Source organism: Bos grunniens, chromosome 2 (genome assembly GCF_055505025.1).
Source record: "Bos grunniens cultivar Pamir isolate PY7600 chromosome 2, Bosgru_T2T1.0, whole genome shotgun sequence".
NCBI lineage: Eukaryota > Metazoa > Chordata > Mammalia > Artiodactyla > Bovidae > Bos > Bos grunniens.
The window spans coordinates 100,586,695-100,602,178 of record NC_141166.1 but is presented as its reverse complement, the minus strand read 5'-3'; the positions used below and the strand labels follow the sequence as shown (position 1 = coordinate 100,602,178).

The window sequence follows — 15,484 nt, the reverse complement described above, 5'->3', positions numbered from 1 at the left end:
CAGTTTTTCTGGTCCTTGTTACTCTTTCTCATTAAGTTCCTAACCTGTTTTCCTATTGTTGGTTGTCGCAGTAACTGATACTACAGAGCATCGATTTCAAGCCAATTACCAGAAAGACTGAGCCACACAGAGCTTGGTGGTGCCCGCGGCATCCCTTCTTTGAGCTAACAATTTGCTTATTTATACCAGGGTTTCTGAAGAAACAGTCCCTTTGTTCTGCCTCTTCTGAATCCATCCCTATGTGATGAATCTTCATATGATCCATCAAAGTAATGTATCAGAGACATTTATAGACTCTTGTCTCCATTTTCTTTTAGAAATTATCCTTGAAATCCTTTTATGAGATGTTCCAAAACAAAGCTAGGGACATAAATTATATTTTTTAATTGATCAGTGTGAAAAGAAATATTATAGCTCATAAAAGAAACAAACACAAGAACACCTTATAAACACTATAGTAAGCCAGTTAGGATAGAATATTTTATAAAGTCACTCAAGAAAATTGGAGGAACAACATTAGAATTTCTATAAGTTGGGTTCTGTGATACAGAGCTAAACAAAACAGATAAGAGTTTTCATATGTGGCCACATGACTTTTTAATTTATGATACTTCCCAGATTACTGCAGTTCCAAAGAAATATGCTAATAAAAGGTTTCATTATTTCTGGCTCTTCACATCTTGTCTTGAGAACTTTCCCTTTCAATTATGAAAATATAAACAGAAAATTCGAAGTAATTATTTAACTATAAACTTTGTTGTCTTATTTTGCTGCTATTTTTCACTATCCATGTCCAAATTTAGTATTTGTTTTTCTCTTATTATCATTTATAAAGCGGCCATAGTGACTGAGGTAATCCTTACCAGGATGCTATGAGGACAGCATTATTATTAAGTCCATCATGCAGATGGAGAAACCAAGGCACATACTCCAAGTTCAAGCATTTCTACCCTAAAAGAAGTGCTCAGTGGTTTGCCAGGGTCTTTTTCCCACAGTGTTAGCCTTGGTCAGTTAACAGGGCATATGGGCATTGACCAGAACAGTCTCATAGGACTCCATGCTCAGCAAGGCATTGTCCTTGTGGTTTAATTCTCTCTGGTTTGGGGTCTTGGAATTCTTAGTAACTTTTATTTCTGAATTTGTTCTTTGGGCATGAAATCCTGTGGAACAATGGAGCACAAGCCAGGAGTTTAAAATGAAAGTGTTAGTCACTCAGTCATGTCCGACTCTTTGTGACCCCATGGACTGTAACCCACCAGGCTCCTCTGTCCATGGGATTCTCCAGGCAAGAATATTTGAGTGGGTTGCCATTACCTTCTCCAGGGGATCTACCTGATCCAAGGTTTGAACCTGGGTCTCCCACATTACAGACAGATTCTGTACTGTCTGAGTCACCAAGCTCAGCCCCATTTCATGTCACCTCCTTGTTGTGGTCTGTGCTGGAGTTGGAAAAGCATTTCCAGACACAGAGTATTTCAGAAGGGAGGTTTACAAAGAGCAAGAAGGAGAGATAATGAGGGCTCTGCAAATGCAGCAGACCAGGGAGAGCCCACCAGACCCTGTTAGAACAGTGGGTCACCTCAAGGGAGAACCAATGCTTTTTGTGGGTTAGTAGCCAATTTTTGCAGCCTCAAAACAGAAAATTCGTGCTAGAAGAGTGTTATTAGGTTATTGTCTAGGGCACTCTAGAGTGAATACTGGAGTGGGTATTTTTACCTCACATGGGTAAGGATCCTTACCTTTCATGGCTGGTAAGGATCAGGGGGCTTTGGGCAACAATTACAGTGGGGCTCGGCCAGTTCCCAGAGATGACCTTGGTGCTGGCCTCCATATCTGTGGCCTTAGCACAAAGCTTTGTACCTGTTGGGATAGGGCTCCATACTCCTCACCAAACTGGGGTGGTTTTCAGCCTCCTCATCCATGCTCCTGTACTCTGCCCACCGTGACAACCAGGTTGCACTGGGGCTGGGGAACGGGAGGCCCAGGGCCTGGAAGTAGGCGGCCAGTGTTCTCCAGGGACAAGATAAGGCTGCTGTCCCCTCTGAGTGGCAGCACCACTGCAGGTTCCATGGGGACTGAGTGGGGACTTATCATCTTTCCACAGTCCAGGGACTAAGTATGTTCCCAGTGATTTCCACCTCAGAGGTTGCAGCCCTTCTTGGGCCTACAGAAAGTGGAGACTGACTGGACCTCCCTGTCCCCGCCAGGGCCCCACCTTTTCATTTTACTCTGGGGTCTGCAAATTAGGTAGCTGAGTAAGAAGCATGGGGACTGTTTTGGGGTGAATTGTGTCCCTCTCAAAATTATGTTTAAGTTCTAACCCCCAAATACCTCAGAATGAGACCTTGTTTGGAGACAAGGTCATTACAGATATAATCAAGTTATAATGAAGTGATTAGGGTGAGCCCTAATTTGACTGATGTCTTCATAAAGAAGAGGAGATTTGGACACAGAAATATGAATAAAGAGTAGATGATAGGAAGAGATACCAGGAGAAGACAGACATCTTCAAGCAAGGAAAGAGGCCTGGAACAGACCTTTCCCTCACAGGCCTCCAAGGAGCCAACCCAGCTGATACCTTGATTTTTGACACGTAATCTCCAAATCTATGACACAGCCTATTTCTGTTTAAGTCACTTAGTCAGTGACACTTTGTGACGGTAGCCTTAGCAAACAAATACAAGGACTAACATTATGTCTACCATTCGAAGTTTGGATTTGGTTTTGTTTTCATTTCTGTCTTTCACTTAGCAAAGCAGATAAAATGGAGAAAGTGAAAGTGTTAGTTGCTCAGTCATGTTTTACTCTTTGCGACCCCATGGACTGTAGCCTACCAGGCTCCTCTGTCCATGGGATTCTCCAGGCTAGAATTCTAGAGGGGGTAGCCATTGCCTTCCCCGGGGGATCGTCTGGACCCAGGGATCAAACCCAGGTCTCCCACACTGCAGGCAGATTGTTTACTGTCTGAGCCACCAGGGAAGCTCAGCATAAACACTTTTGCTTTCAGTAATGTCACATCATTCCCAGGGCTGTTCGGTTGTTGGTGGAGTTTTCTTTTTTTCTTTGTTTTGATGACCCAGTCTTTGAATCACATCCTCCCAGGGTTTCAACACAAAGACATTGTTGAGGGAAGTTTATGACTTACTTGTCCTGTCTTAATGTCCTATCTTACTATTTCTTGCCATCACATGCTTTTTTGTAACAAGGCTCCCTGGTGACTGAGATGGTATATTTTCAACACAGTCTATAAGATGATAACAGAGCCACTGTGAATAATGATTTTTACATAAGCAATGTCTGTTAGAGACTTCAGAGTTAAATAAAGACAGAAATAATGGAGGAATAGATGAAAAGCTAAAAGGAAATGTTTTCAACTAAGTTGAAAATTTTACCTGTAAGATTCACAGACACAGTGAAGAACTTTGAAAGAGAGAAGATTTTCTGTGGGGGTCTGCTGCTGCTAAGTTGCTTCAGTCGTGTCTGACTCTGTGCGACCCCACAGACGGCAGCCCACCAGGCTCCCCCTTCCCTGGGATTCTCCAGGCAAGAACACTGGAGTGGGTTGCCATTTCCTTCTCCAATGCATGAAAGTGAAAAGTGAAAGTGAAGTCGCTCAGTCATGTCCGACTCTTAGCGACCCCATGGGCTGCAGCCTACCAGGCTCCTCCATCCATGAGATTTTCCAGGCAAGAGTACTGGAGTGGGGTGCCATCGCCTTCTCCATCTGTGGGGGTCAGCTACTGCTAAAGATGAGATGGATGGAAAGGGAGCGGGAGGGATGGAATGAGAGTGGCCAAGGGGCAGGGGCAGTCTGGAAGGGTTAGTCCACTTCACACAGAGGTTGGTGAAAGGCAATTTGAGTCCTGACAAAACTGGAGCTCGTCAGAGCTGATGAAGCCAGGTTTCATTCCTCCTGCATGTGAGAAAGAGTATTGTATGCCTTGTGGAACTGAGTGATGATCTGGGGAGATCAGAAAGAAAGGGGAAGCAAATACGTGAAAAGGTTTAGCAAGAGGGGTCCCACAGGCCTGTGGAGGTGATGATTACCCAGGTTCAGAAGCTTCCGGAGAATAAAGAAGGCTCAATGTCAAGGATGATGCCAGGGCAGGAAAAGAGAAGGAAGTTCTGAGACAGGACAAGGGGATATTTTAAAACGTGCTCAGCTTTTTAGCTCATTTTATTAGGTTGGCCCAAAAGTTCACTCGGGTTTTTCTGTTACTTGTTATGGAAAAATCCAAATGAACTTTTTGGCCAACCCAACAGAAACCAGTTGATAGGAAGCCTATCAAGTTGATAAGCACTATCAGATTGTCAAGAGATAAACACCACATCTCAGATGATCTGGGATAAAATGCAAATATTCATGCAGAGAGGGCCAGGAAGGACAGACACATTTTCCCTTGATTTTGTCTTTCAAGTACAATGCACAGGCTGCAAACATCAGAAATTCCTTGCTTACTGGTTTGGAAAGACATGTTAAGAATTCCGCTTCCCTGCATCGTTCAGCCATGAACGGGACTTGATTCACTCACACAGCATCCCTTCCTGCTGCAGTCATCTGAGTAAGGGAAACAATAACATCTGAATCTGACTCACTGGACAGGACAAACCTAAATTTGTGTAGCTGGGAAATGCCGATACATCTCAAGAGAGAAATTGCTCACCTTTAGATTGGTTTCAGGGCAGTGATCTCCCTGCCCCGCATACCTCCCAGATCATTTTCATGCTAAAATTGAGATAGTGTCAGAACAGCCAAGAACTGGACAGATTCAAGAGCTGATCCTGGGGCAGGAAGTGCGTGAGCTGTGTGGGCAGATGGAGTAGAAGAGGGTTAAACCCCGGGGAATGGGGTAGGAGATTGAAATTGGATTGCAGTTGGCAAGCAGTGGCTTCCTAATAGCTTGTCTTAAACATAGCACTTGATGTGAACCGTGCATCTGAACTTTTCCTTCCACTTCCCTTAACGTGGCCAGCTTATACATCAGCTGGCTTAGTTGCCACTGTCATGGTGTTTTCCACCATAAAAGGAGCATTTTTTTTCCAATGAATTGTTTCATTGTTTTAAGGTTTTTTTTTTTTAATTGAAAGAACATACATCTCACCAAGGCTTACCATTTCAAATCATATTTATGTAACACTTCATACCTCAGCTTGTTCTAAGAGGAGCTGCTTAAAGTAGAAAGTGAAAGCGAAGTCGCTCAGTCGTGTCTGACTCTTTGCGACCCCGTGGACTATAGCCCACCAGGCTCCTCTGTCCATGGGATTCTCCAGGCAAGAATGGGTTGCCATTTCCTTCTCCAGGGGATGTTCCCGATCCAGGGATCGAACCCAGCTCTCCTGCATTGCAGGCAGACGCAGGCAGACGCTTTAACCTCTGAGCCAAGTAGAAGGTGACACTAAAAGGCAGGTGGAGGTGGGCAGAAGGGGTGCTGAACATGAAGTGGAAGGGCCTCAAGAGGAACTTCCTGCAGGGACTCCCAGCTGGCACTTTTCCAACACTAATTACAGCCTGAGGCTTTAGACCCCAACCTCATGGTATGGTAGGAATCAGCAGGCAACTGACAACCCATGTATCTGAAGCCAGAAAACAAGACATTGCAACTCCCTTTTCCAGGCTTCTCCGGTTCTATCAATCACCATGTCCTGTCATTTCTTCCCTCCTTGAATTATCTCTCAAGAGACTAGAGTCTAATCAGTCTCTTTCTTTCTCATCACCACCAGTTGAACTAATATCTCTGTCTCTCTTGCCGGATCAAAGCAGAAGTCTTCAGAATGTTCTCCATCCTGCACATGGGCTGTCTCATCCCAGCTAAGTGAGAACTCCAGCGCAGGAACTTGGACATTTGTCTCACACCTACACTCTCCTAAAACAATTCTGAGCACACAAAAAGTGCTCAATAAATGTTTTTATCAAATGATTCACATTCCACACCATAGCCTCAGTCACGGCTTCTCTTGTTCCAAAAGCTCCTTTTCATCTGAATAATGTACAGATTTTTGAATAAAATTTAAGTTCCTCATAAAATGGTCCCAAACCACCTCTTTCCAACCTCATATTCTACAACCACCGAACACTTTTATATAGTGAGGCTCTCATCACCCTTAGAGCTGATTATTTTCATCGCCTCTGACTCTGGTAACTTGCTCTGTCCACAATTTTCCTGGTGTGACCCTTCACCTCTCCATCTATACTTTCTCCACTACCTGAACTCCGTCTCTGTAAAGAGGATAGGCACCCATGCTGGTCTAGTTCACCAGTGTACCCCCATATGCAACACATATTAGGTCCCTAATAAATGTTGAATGAAAATGCCTCTTGTGTGTGTGTGTTCTTGTGAGATTGATTGATTTTTCTGATCTTCTAGACCAAACTGACACCTTCTAGATGCTGGTTTCCTCCTATTGTGATTATACCTCTTATGTCAAAATATATTTTGGAATTAAGTTGTGGTTCTTCCTGTACATTTCATGATGCACTCCCAGGGAGAACATCAGTTTCTTGAGTGCAAACACTGATATATGTATCCTATCTGCAGGGCTCCTCAGTTCAGTTCAGTTCAGTCGCTCAGTCGTGTCCGACTCTTTGCGACCCCATGAATCGCAGCACGCCAGGCCTCCCTGTCCATCAGCAGGGCTCCTAGCACATGCCACATTAGACCCTCCATTAATGTCTGTTTGAAATCTCAAGTCTCCCACTTCCAGTTGTTGTTGTTGTTCTGTCGCTCAGTCACATCTGACTCTTTGCAACCCCTTGGACCTGCATTATGCCAGGCTTCCCTGTCCTTCACCATCTCCCAGAACTTGCTCAATTTATGTCCACTGAGTCAATCTTGCCCTCTGTCATCCCCTTCTCCAGCATCAGGGTCTTTTCTAAGGAGTCAGCTCTTCATATCAAGTGGCTAAAGTATTGGAGCTTCAACTTCAACATCAGTCCTTCTAATGAATATTCAGTATTGATTTCCTTTCGGATTTACTGGTTTGATCTCCTTGGTGTCCAAGGGACTCTCAAGAGTCTTCTCCAAACCACAACTCAAAAGCTTCAATTCTTTGGTTTTCAGCCTTCTTTATGGTCCAGCTCTCACATCCATACATGACTACTGGAAAAACTATAGCTTTGACTAGACGGACCTTTGTTGGTAAAGTAATGTCTTTGCTTTTTAGCATGCTGTCTAGATTAGTCATAGCTTTTCTTCCAAAGAGCAAGCATCTTTCAATTTCATGGCTACAGTCACCATCTGCAGTGATTTTGGAGTCCGAGAAAATGAAATCTGTCACTGTTTCCACTGTTTCCCCATCTATTTGCCATGAAGTGATGGGACCAGATGCTATCATCTTTGTTCTTTGAATGTTGAGTTTTAAGTCAGCTTTTTCACTCTCCTCTTTTACCTTCATCAAGAGGCTCTTAAGCTCCTCTTTGTTTTCTGCCATAAGGGTGGTGTCATCTGCATAAGGCTGTATATTGTCACCCTGCTTATTTAACTTATATGCAGAGTACATCATGCAAAATGCCAGGCTGGATGAAGCACAAGCTGGAATCAAGATTGCCAGAAGAAATATCAATAACCTCAGATGACACTGCTTCAAGTTATTTGGCAATAATCTACAGCAGTTCATTTTTTTCTTTCTAGGTTACAAATTAATGCATGTAAATAGAGCTAGACCTACATGGTTCTCACTAAGTATATGAATATAGAACTTCTAAGTAAAAAATAACATTTGGGAAAAAAACGTATAAGGATGATTCAAGTAAATGAGCTTTATGGTCTCACCCAGCGCTGAAGTTCATGGTTCTGGGTTTATGGGGAGTTAGTTTCTGCCACGTCTGTGTCCCTTCCAGTGCTGTTCTGCTGTCTCCTCCCTGGGAAATGGACCAGTTCATGTATACACACACTCTTTCCATCTAGAAAGGTCTGATGCACTGAGGGGCCATGTCCACCTCACTCATGTCATCACTTGAAGATCCAGTCAAGTGTTTTAAATTCTAGTCCTTTCCTTTTTCTAATTTTTCATCATTTGTTTTTAAAGATTTATTTTACAGTGTTATCTGTGGAACTGATGAAACTCCCTTCTTTTCATTAACTGGGAGAATTTGCATGATTCCAGAACAAATAGATATAGTTTTAGAGAGCAAATATTCAAGCAAATGACTCTTCTGTCTATCTCTGGTACCCTACACAGTGTCTTCCACATAGTCAGCACCCAGGGAATGCTTGTTGAATGAATGAATGAAGAAATGAATGAATAAAGAAATTCTCCTTCCATTCCTTAGAAAAGTACATGTCATCCTGTGGGACCAAAGGGTGGATCTAAAATGATCTCCTTTCCAGAGGAACTCAGAAGTAGAAAGTAGAAACACTAGTTTCAATGGATTTTGTTTTTTAAGGATGAAAATTAGTTTATGGAATTTAGAAAGATGGTAACAATAACTCTGTATACGAGACAGCAAAAGAGACACTGATGTATAGAACAGTCTTATGGACTCTGTGGGAGAGGAAGAGGGTGGGAAGATTTGGGAGAATGGCATTGAAACATGTAAAATATCATGTAGGAAACGAGTTGCCAGTCCAGGTTCGATGCACGATGATGGATGCTAGGGGCTGGTGCACTGGACGGCCCAGAGGGTTGGTATGGGGAGGGAGGAGGGAGGAGGGTTCGGGATGGGGAACACATGTATACCTGTGGCGGATTCATTTTGATATTTGGCAAAACTAATACAATTATGTAAAGATTAAAAATAAAATAAAATTAGAAAAAAATAAAAAGAAAATTAGTTTATAAGTTACTTCTAGTAAATCAATCCTTTTTCTCTTCCTAAACTTATAATTATGAAGGGATGTACAATAGCATTTTATTGCAAAGAGATTTAGTAATTCTGGCAGTACTTCATTAATCACTTAATCAGTGTTCAAGCAGAACTGATGTCCTTGACATCTATAATCAATCTTGATTCCTCCCACATTTGATCTTCATCCTTTCTGAAATCTGTCTACAGACTCTAAGGACTGGTGGCTTATTTTCACATCATGTTTTTGTTAGAGACGACTCTTATGCACATATGATAATAATCAGAATATTGCTACCTATATTGGGTCTCCTAGTAGTCTATTTGAAAACAGTTGCTTTCTCTTCAGTGAATTTATGGAGATTAATGGTGCTAGCACCAGATTCCATTATAGCTTAATGGGAAAATGGGATTGGGCCATTTTTTAGCTTAGTGTGACATACTATTCTTTTGGAGATGGCATGTTTATTGTTATTAGTAAGCCAGAGCTACTTGTTTATGATACATTCTGAAGAACTTTTCCAAAGCCACATCCTAAAGGCAGCTGGGTGTAGAAATGTGATAGCACCCTAAAACTGAGCAGCATGGAGTTAAGTTTGTCTAACATTTTCTGCTTTGGAAAGGTATTTTTATGACCACTGGTGGGACTGAGTTCTAATTCTCTCTCTCCTTTTCTCTTAACACTTCATAATTTGGATATTTTAAAACGTTATTCCTCTAAAATTTCAGTGATATATAATTTTCATGTCCATGTACTTACAGACCACTCATTGACCCATCCATACACTGCTTGTCAACATCAAGTATTTTTGTCTTTCTTGTAATAGTTGCAATATAGACTTTACAGTTAAATAGTGTGGAAGATGAACAGATGAAGACTCAGTTCATAATGACACATGCATTTAAACAAGTGAGACAAAGATTTTGTCATCTGGTTGCTTGAGGAGCCTTTTTCCTTCATAAAAGTTGATAACGTGGTATTTCAGGATTGTTTGAAAACCTGACTTCAGGCTCTACTACAAAGCCACAGTTATCAAGACAGTATGGTACTGGCACAAAGACGGAAATATAAATCCACGCACATATGGACACCTTATCTTTGACAAAGGAGGCAAGAATATACAATGGATTAAAGACAATCTCTTTAACAAGTGGTGCTGGGAAATCTGGTCAACTACTTGTAAAAGAATGAAACTAGAACACTTTCTAACACCATACACAAAAATAAACTCAAAATGGATTAAAGATCTAAACGTAAGACCAGAAACTATAAAACTCCTAGAGGAGAACATAGGCAAAACACTCTCTGACATACATCATAGCAGGATCCTCTATGACCCACCTCCCAGAATATTGGAAATAAAAGCAAAAATAAACAAATGGGACCTAATTAAACTTAAAAGCTTCTGCACATCAAAGGAAACTATTAGCAAGGTGAAAAGGCAGCCTTCAGAATGGGAGAAAATAATAGCAAATGAAGCAACTGACAAACAACTAATCTCAAAAATATACAAGCAACTCCTACAGCTCAACTCCAGAAAAATAAATGACCCAATCAAAAAATGGGCCAAAGAACTAAATAGACATTTCTCCAAAGAAGACATACAGATGGCTAACAAACACATGAAAAGATGCTCAACATCACTCATTATCAGAGAAATGCAAATCAAAACCACTATGAGGTACCATTTCACACCAGTCAGAATGGCTGCGATCCAAAAATCTACAAGCAATAAATGCTGGAGAGGGTGTGGAGAAAAGGAAACCCTCTTACACTGTTGGTGGGAATGCAAACTAGTACAGCCACTATGGAGAACAGTGTGGAGATGCCTTAAAAAACTGGAAATAGAACTGCCTTATGATCCAGCAATCCCACTGCTGGGCATACACACTGAGGAAACCAGAAGGGAAAGAGACACATGTACCCCAATGTTCATCGCAGCACTGTTTATAATAGCCAGGACATGGAAGCAACCTAGATGTCCATCAGCAGATGAATGGATAAGAAAGCTATGGTACATATACACAATGGAGTATTACTCAGCCATTAAAAAGAATACATTTGAATCAGTTCTAATGAGGTGGATGAAACTGGAGCCTATTATACAGAGTGAAGTAAGCCAGAAAGAAAAACACCAATACAGTATACTAATGCATATATATGGAATTTAGAAAGATGGTAACAATAACCCTATGTACGAGACAGCAAAAGAGACACTGATGTATAGAACAGTCTTATGGACTCTGTTGGAGAGGGAAAGGGTGGGAAGATTTGGGAGAATGGCATTGAAACATGTATAATATCATGTATGAAACGAGTTGCCAGTCCAGGTTTGATGCATGATACTGGATGCTTGGGGCTAGTGCACTGGGATGACCCAGAGGGATGGTATGGGGAGGGAGGAGGGAGGAGGGTTCAGGATGGGGAACACATGTATACCTGTGGCGGATTCATTTAGATATTTGGCAAAACTAATACAATTTTGTAAAGTTTAAAAAATAAATAAATAAAAATTTAAAATGAAAAAAAAAGAGAGAAAAAATAAAAATAAAAACTCTGCACCCACCATGTGTTACAGAAGCAAACTAAGTTGGACTTTTGTGATAATGTTAGAAGTCTTGGGTGGCATGCTTAAATTAGTATTCTACAAGTGTTCAACCAAACCTACAGCTGGATCTGCAGACCAAGAATCAAGAAGCCAGAAGGATAATAATGACAATAGTAACAACCTACATTTACTGAGGTCCTCCCATGCGAAGGTAGTGTGTGGTGTACTCTGCATGAGCTCTTTAATGAAATACTCTTAACATCCCTATGAGATCAGTGTCATACATATTCCCAGTTCAAAGAGGAAAGGCAAGACTCACAGGCATCAGGAAATTTGCCCAGAGTTACAAGGCTGGTCTGTGGTGGGTCTACCTGATTCCACAGCTCTTAGCGCCCAGTCAGGCAGTCTATCCACCTATCTTAGGTGTGTGAACTGAGGCCCAGAGGGCTATGGTACAGCCAGTAAATTGCAGAGCTGGATATATTTGAACGTACATATTAGATAGAAGCTAAACTATAGAACAATTATAGTAAAATAATTATCCTTTTGTGAAAACTTAATGGAACTTTGGGCTAGCTAGTTAGTAGATTATAACAGAAATTAAGGTTAACATTTTACCCAGGCATGAAAAGATGAATAGAGAGTTGGAGAGAATGTTAATAATTATCAGAGTCCACATCAAATTGGTGAGAGGTAGATTTGATCTTGAATGACTATTACAAATAACCACACAGACATGGGCTTCATTAGGAAAACAAATTTCCTGATCTAAATGAAATCTCCCTAAAACCATTCATTCTCTGCCTCCACCCCCTTCTCTTTTGCTCTGATGTATGGTGATCAAAGCAATTTTCTGACAACTAATTCAACTCCTCAAATATATGGTTATAAATAACACTATCATTTATTAAATGAAGTATAGCTTCCATTAATACATTGACAATCTTTTTTTTAACAGTTTCTTAAGTGATTTTGATTACTGTAAATCAGTTCTTCTTGACCTGAGCAACTTTAGAAAAGCCAAAAGAACTTTTATCAAAATGAAGCATTGTTCTCACGCACCAATACATAAGAGCTTCATTCTGCACTGTTTGAAATCTCTAGAAGGCTCTGCCTGTGTTCCCTATGCCGCTGCCACAGGACATGCCTGGCCCTAAACCACAGTTGTTTTAAGGGAACCTGATAATATCCCTTTAGATTTTTGAAGAATGGACAGGAAGTAAGATGTTTAAGAGCAGAGCCTAGCGAACAGGAGAACAAAAGAACTCTTGGACCTGACCAGACGGTCAGAGCTAAGTAACCCAGCAACCATGAGCCTGGGTAAGCAGCACCCGCCAGTGTTTGAGTGAGTGAGTGAGTGAGTGAAGTTGCTCAGTCGTGTCTGACTCTTTGCAACCCTGTGGACTGTAGCCCACCAGGCTCCTCCGTCCATGGGATTCTCCAGGCAAGAATACTGGAGTGGGTTGCCATTTCCTTCTCCAGGGGATCTTCCCGACCCAGGGATTGAACCCAGGTCTCCTGCATTGCAGACAGATGCGTTAACCTCTGAGCCACCAGGGAAGACAGTGTGTTTAATCAACATCAAACATTTACTGAACTTCGATGATGTGCTCAGGACACTCTGAACTTATACTGAAGAAATCAGATGTGATTTCCACCTTCAGAAAACCTGTGGGAAGACGTATTCATAGTTATTGCGTCATAGGTGCCTTCCAGGCTGACAGCTTGAAGTAAAGTCACATAATGAGTGGAGAGATACCACATAAGCCCTGTCTGGGCCCAGACAGCTTGTCCACAGGAAACTCATCCAGATCCTTTCTTCTGGCTCCCTGGGGTTGGAGGCTCAGGGGTGTATCACGAAATGCCTACTCCCTCCACGCCCCAGGTGGGCCTGTGTGGTCTGAGTCCCGTCGTGGTGCTCTTGTATCTTCTCATGTAGCTAGGTGAAGGACCTCAGCTAGTGTCCTGGGCATTTGTGTGCTGTGGCCAGCCCCACCCACCCTCCTCCTCTCTCAGGAGGAGGCTGACCCCAGAGCAAATGTCCCTGTCTTTCTACTTCTGATGGGCCCAGCACAGAAAACAAATGTGGGGAAGCATTTTTGCTCACAAGCACTGGGTCTCCTATCAAAACACAAAGAAACCCTTGAATTCTATCCTTTGGGTGTCCTGCAGAAATTTGATGGGGAAAATGTTCATTTCAGTGGCTCTTGATTGAGCTGCCAAATTCCTAACGTTCAGGCACTTGTCTGGAAAAAAAAAAAATGTTACCATACCCCTAAGCACCCAGTGTGTCTCTGCTGTAGCCCTGAGTATTGTTAGCAGGCCTCTCTCTCCAGTTGCAGCGAGCTCCTTTTCCATCAGTGCTGTTCCCGAGTGGATCCACAAGCAGCCCTTGTTACTGGGGGGGCCAATCCAGTCTTAGAGCAGAGGTTTGCCATTAGCTCCAGCAAGTCCGTGTATGCCTCCCAAGAAACTCCTTTGATTTGTACAAATCAAGCCCTTGTTGTGAACCCTGCCCATTCAACTTCAGACCTGTTTGAGATGCAATAGCTGTTGGTGTGACATGTCACAGCTCAGACATGCACATTGGGATCCCCCTGACACTGGTTAATTGTATATGAAGACTCTCTACTATATCTTCTATTTTGCTGTTTCAGATAAAGGAATCTTCATTATCCAAAGTGAGAACCTCGAGAAATGTATTCAAGCCAGCAAATCTACACTGACCCTGGAGAACTGCAAACCACCCAACAAGTACATGCTGTGGAAGTGGGTTTCAAACCACCGCCTATTTAACATCGGAGGCAGTGGCTGCCTGGGCCTGAACGTGTCTAGTCCAGAGCAGCCGCTGAGCATATACGAGTGTGATTCCACCCACGTTTCCTTGAAGTGGCACTGTAACAAGAAGACGATCACAGGCCCACTCCAGTACCTGGTCCAGGTGAAGCAGGACAACACGCTTGTGGCCTCAAGGAAATATCTCCATAAGTGGGTTTCCTATATGTCCGGCAGTGGAGGCATTTGTGACTATCTGCACAAAGGTAAAAAATAATGTCAACCAAAGTACACATGAAATGATATAATACAGATTTGTGAAATATATGAAAGAGGTACACAGCCCCTGGGACCTCAAGGAACTTCTGCTAAATAGGTTTGAGTTGCTTACTTGCTTATTGTAAAAAGATCGCCAGAGTCTTAGAACAGATTTGCTAAATTCTGCTAAAGAAGCAGAACTTTGAATTTAAAGGTATTAAGGGAGAAAACACTTAAATAACTTTGGGAATCAGTGGAAAGGAGAAAGAACAGAAAGATGAGGGAGAGAGAAAATCAAAGTAGAAGGAAAAGATTTTTGAAGTTAAAAGCCTTGTCAGGATAAATATAATAAGAGCCTCTCAGGCCAACATTCCTTTTATTGTAGAAAGTCAGTTCTGTGTATGAAGCATGTGTGCAGGGCACCTTAGTGTCTCCTAAGACCAGGCTGGCATCTGTGTGGTGGGCATGTCAAGGCGTTAAAGGCAGACTGTTGTCAGACATTATTTGCTGTGTGTCAGGGAGTGGGAGGGGTTTCCTGGGTGTCTCAGTGGTAAAGAATCCACATGTTAACACAGGAGACGCAAGAGACACAGGTTTGATCCCTGGGTTGGGAAGATCCTCTGGAGACGGAAATGGCAACCCACTCCAGTATTCTTGCCTGTAAATCCCATGGGCAGAGGAGCCCGGCAGGCTGCAGTCCATGGGGTCGCAAAGAGTCAGACACACTGAATGACTAAGCAACATCAGCAACAAACAAGGGAGTAGGAAAGCGTGGTTTTGGTGGCAGGTAAGTGGTGGTGTTTCCATTTTCCATAGTTCTGTGATATCTGGCATTTTAAAACAAAGAAAAAGAGACAAAGACAGCTGCTTACTTCTGAAATTCTGAACCCTCAAACCTGTTTGTCAGGTTTTGTAATGTAGCTCTGTTCAGTCATTCATCCGTCCATTCACTGGCCTTCACACACTCATGGAACACGGACTATTTCTGGGCTCGCATCTGATTTACAAAGGCCAGCGAGACAGGAATGGTCCCTGCCCTTCTGGTACTTTGTAGAATAATGCCTCAATAAGAGCTTCGACTTCTAAAAACTGTAGGAAGCAGAGAAAGGAGCTCCTAAAA

At 42.4% G+C, this 15,484-nt stretch overlaps 1 protein-coding gene across 19 annotated transcripts in view; it reads left to right on the top strand.

Moving 5' to 3' along the window:
* Window positions 1-15,484, top strand: part of PLA2R1 (phospholipase A2 receptor 1) — a 143,608-nt gene that overhangs the window by 11,609 nt on the left and 116,515 nt on the right. For all 19 annotated transcript variants that reach the window (XR_015146920.1, XR_015146949.1, XR_015146921.1 and 16 more), the window contains exon 2: window positions 13,989-14,372. Coding sequence is in view for 12 of the 19 variants with exons in the window: in XM_086355508.1 (XP_086211634.1) it covers window positions 13,989-14,372 (384 nt within the window). In the remaining 7 variants the exon portion in view is untranslated. The remainder of the gene's footprint in view (window positions 1-13,988; window positions 14,373-15,484) is intronic.